General features: G+C 50.7%; 1 protein-coding gene across 1 annotated transcript; it reads right to left on the reverse strand.

Moving 5' to 3' along the window:
- Window positions 1–8: 8 nt before the first annotated feature.
- LOC111644222 (hsp70-Hsp90 organising protein-like) lies at window positions 9–691 on the reverse strand. Its single transcript, XM_023393001.2, has 3 exons — window positions 589–691; window positions 321–462; window positions 9–199 (listed from the first exon to the last, which is right to left on the reverse strand). Exons 1-3 carry the CDS (start codon window positions 663–665, stop codon window positions 23–25), a joined length of 396 nt encoding a protein of 131 aa, XP_023248769.1. The 5' UTR covers window positions 666–691; the 3' UTR covers window positions 9–22.
- Between the last annotated feature and the right edge of the window lie 27 nt (window positions 692–718).

Here is a 718-nt window from a genome sequence, read left to right on the forward strand (position 1 = left end):
AAAAAAAAAAAAAAAAAGAAACTCAAAAGGCCAGAAGTTCCTGGTGGATCTGTCCTTTTATAAAATCCTTCTGGTCTCTCGTGAAGCTCCTCACCATGAGCTGCAGGATCCGGCAGGTCACGAGTTTACTGGACGCTTCTGTGATGTCCTGATCCAACTTCAATACCTGCTCCATTTCCTTCTCTGCCTCACTGTACCTCTGTGTGACACACACACACACACACACACACACACACACACACAGGTCATCAGACTGTAGTTTAAGTTTTTACACAGGCGTGTTAAAAGAGGTCTTAGTCTGTTGTACGGCAGGTGCTGACCTTTAACCCCATCAGGGCACACCCCTTACGGAAGTATCCCTTCGGCCAATCAGGAGCCAGCTCGATGGACCTCTGAGCGTCTGATAGGGCGGAGTGGTACTGCTCCAGACACCAGTAACAGTAAGAGCGATTCCCATAGAACCTGAGAGACGAGAGGAAGACGCACTGAGACACGGACACACACCGGAAGTGAACGTGAAGGACACAGAGGGAAGTGAGGAAGTAACGTCAGGCATCAGGACGCGACCTGGGTCACGTCTGAGCTCACCTGTGGTCCCTGGGGTCACAGTAGATGGCTTCTGTAAACATGTGCACTGCCTGGCTGTACTGGCCTTGCTGGAACATCTGGATGCCTTGTTCTGGATGTTGGACACACACACACACACACACACACACAC

The sequence above is a fragment of the Seriola lalandi genome, unplaced genomic scaffold, assembly GCF_002814215.2.
Source record: "Seriola lalandi dorsalis isolate HSWRI2012SDOR001 ecotype SW California unplaced genomic scaffold, Sedor1 jcf7180002012075, whole genome shotgun sequence".
In the NCBI taxonomy this organism is placed as follows: domain Eukaryota; kingdom Metazoa; phylum Chordata; class Actinopteri; order Carangiformes; family Carangidae; genus Seriola; species Seriola lalandi.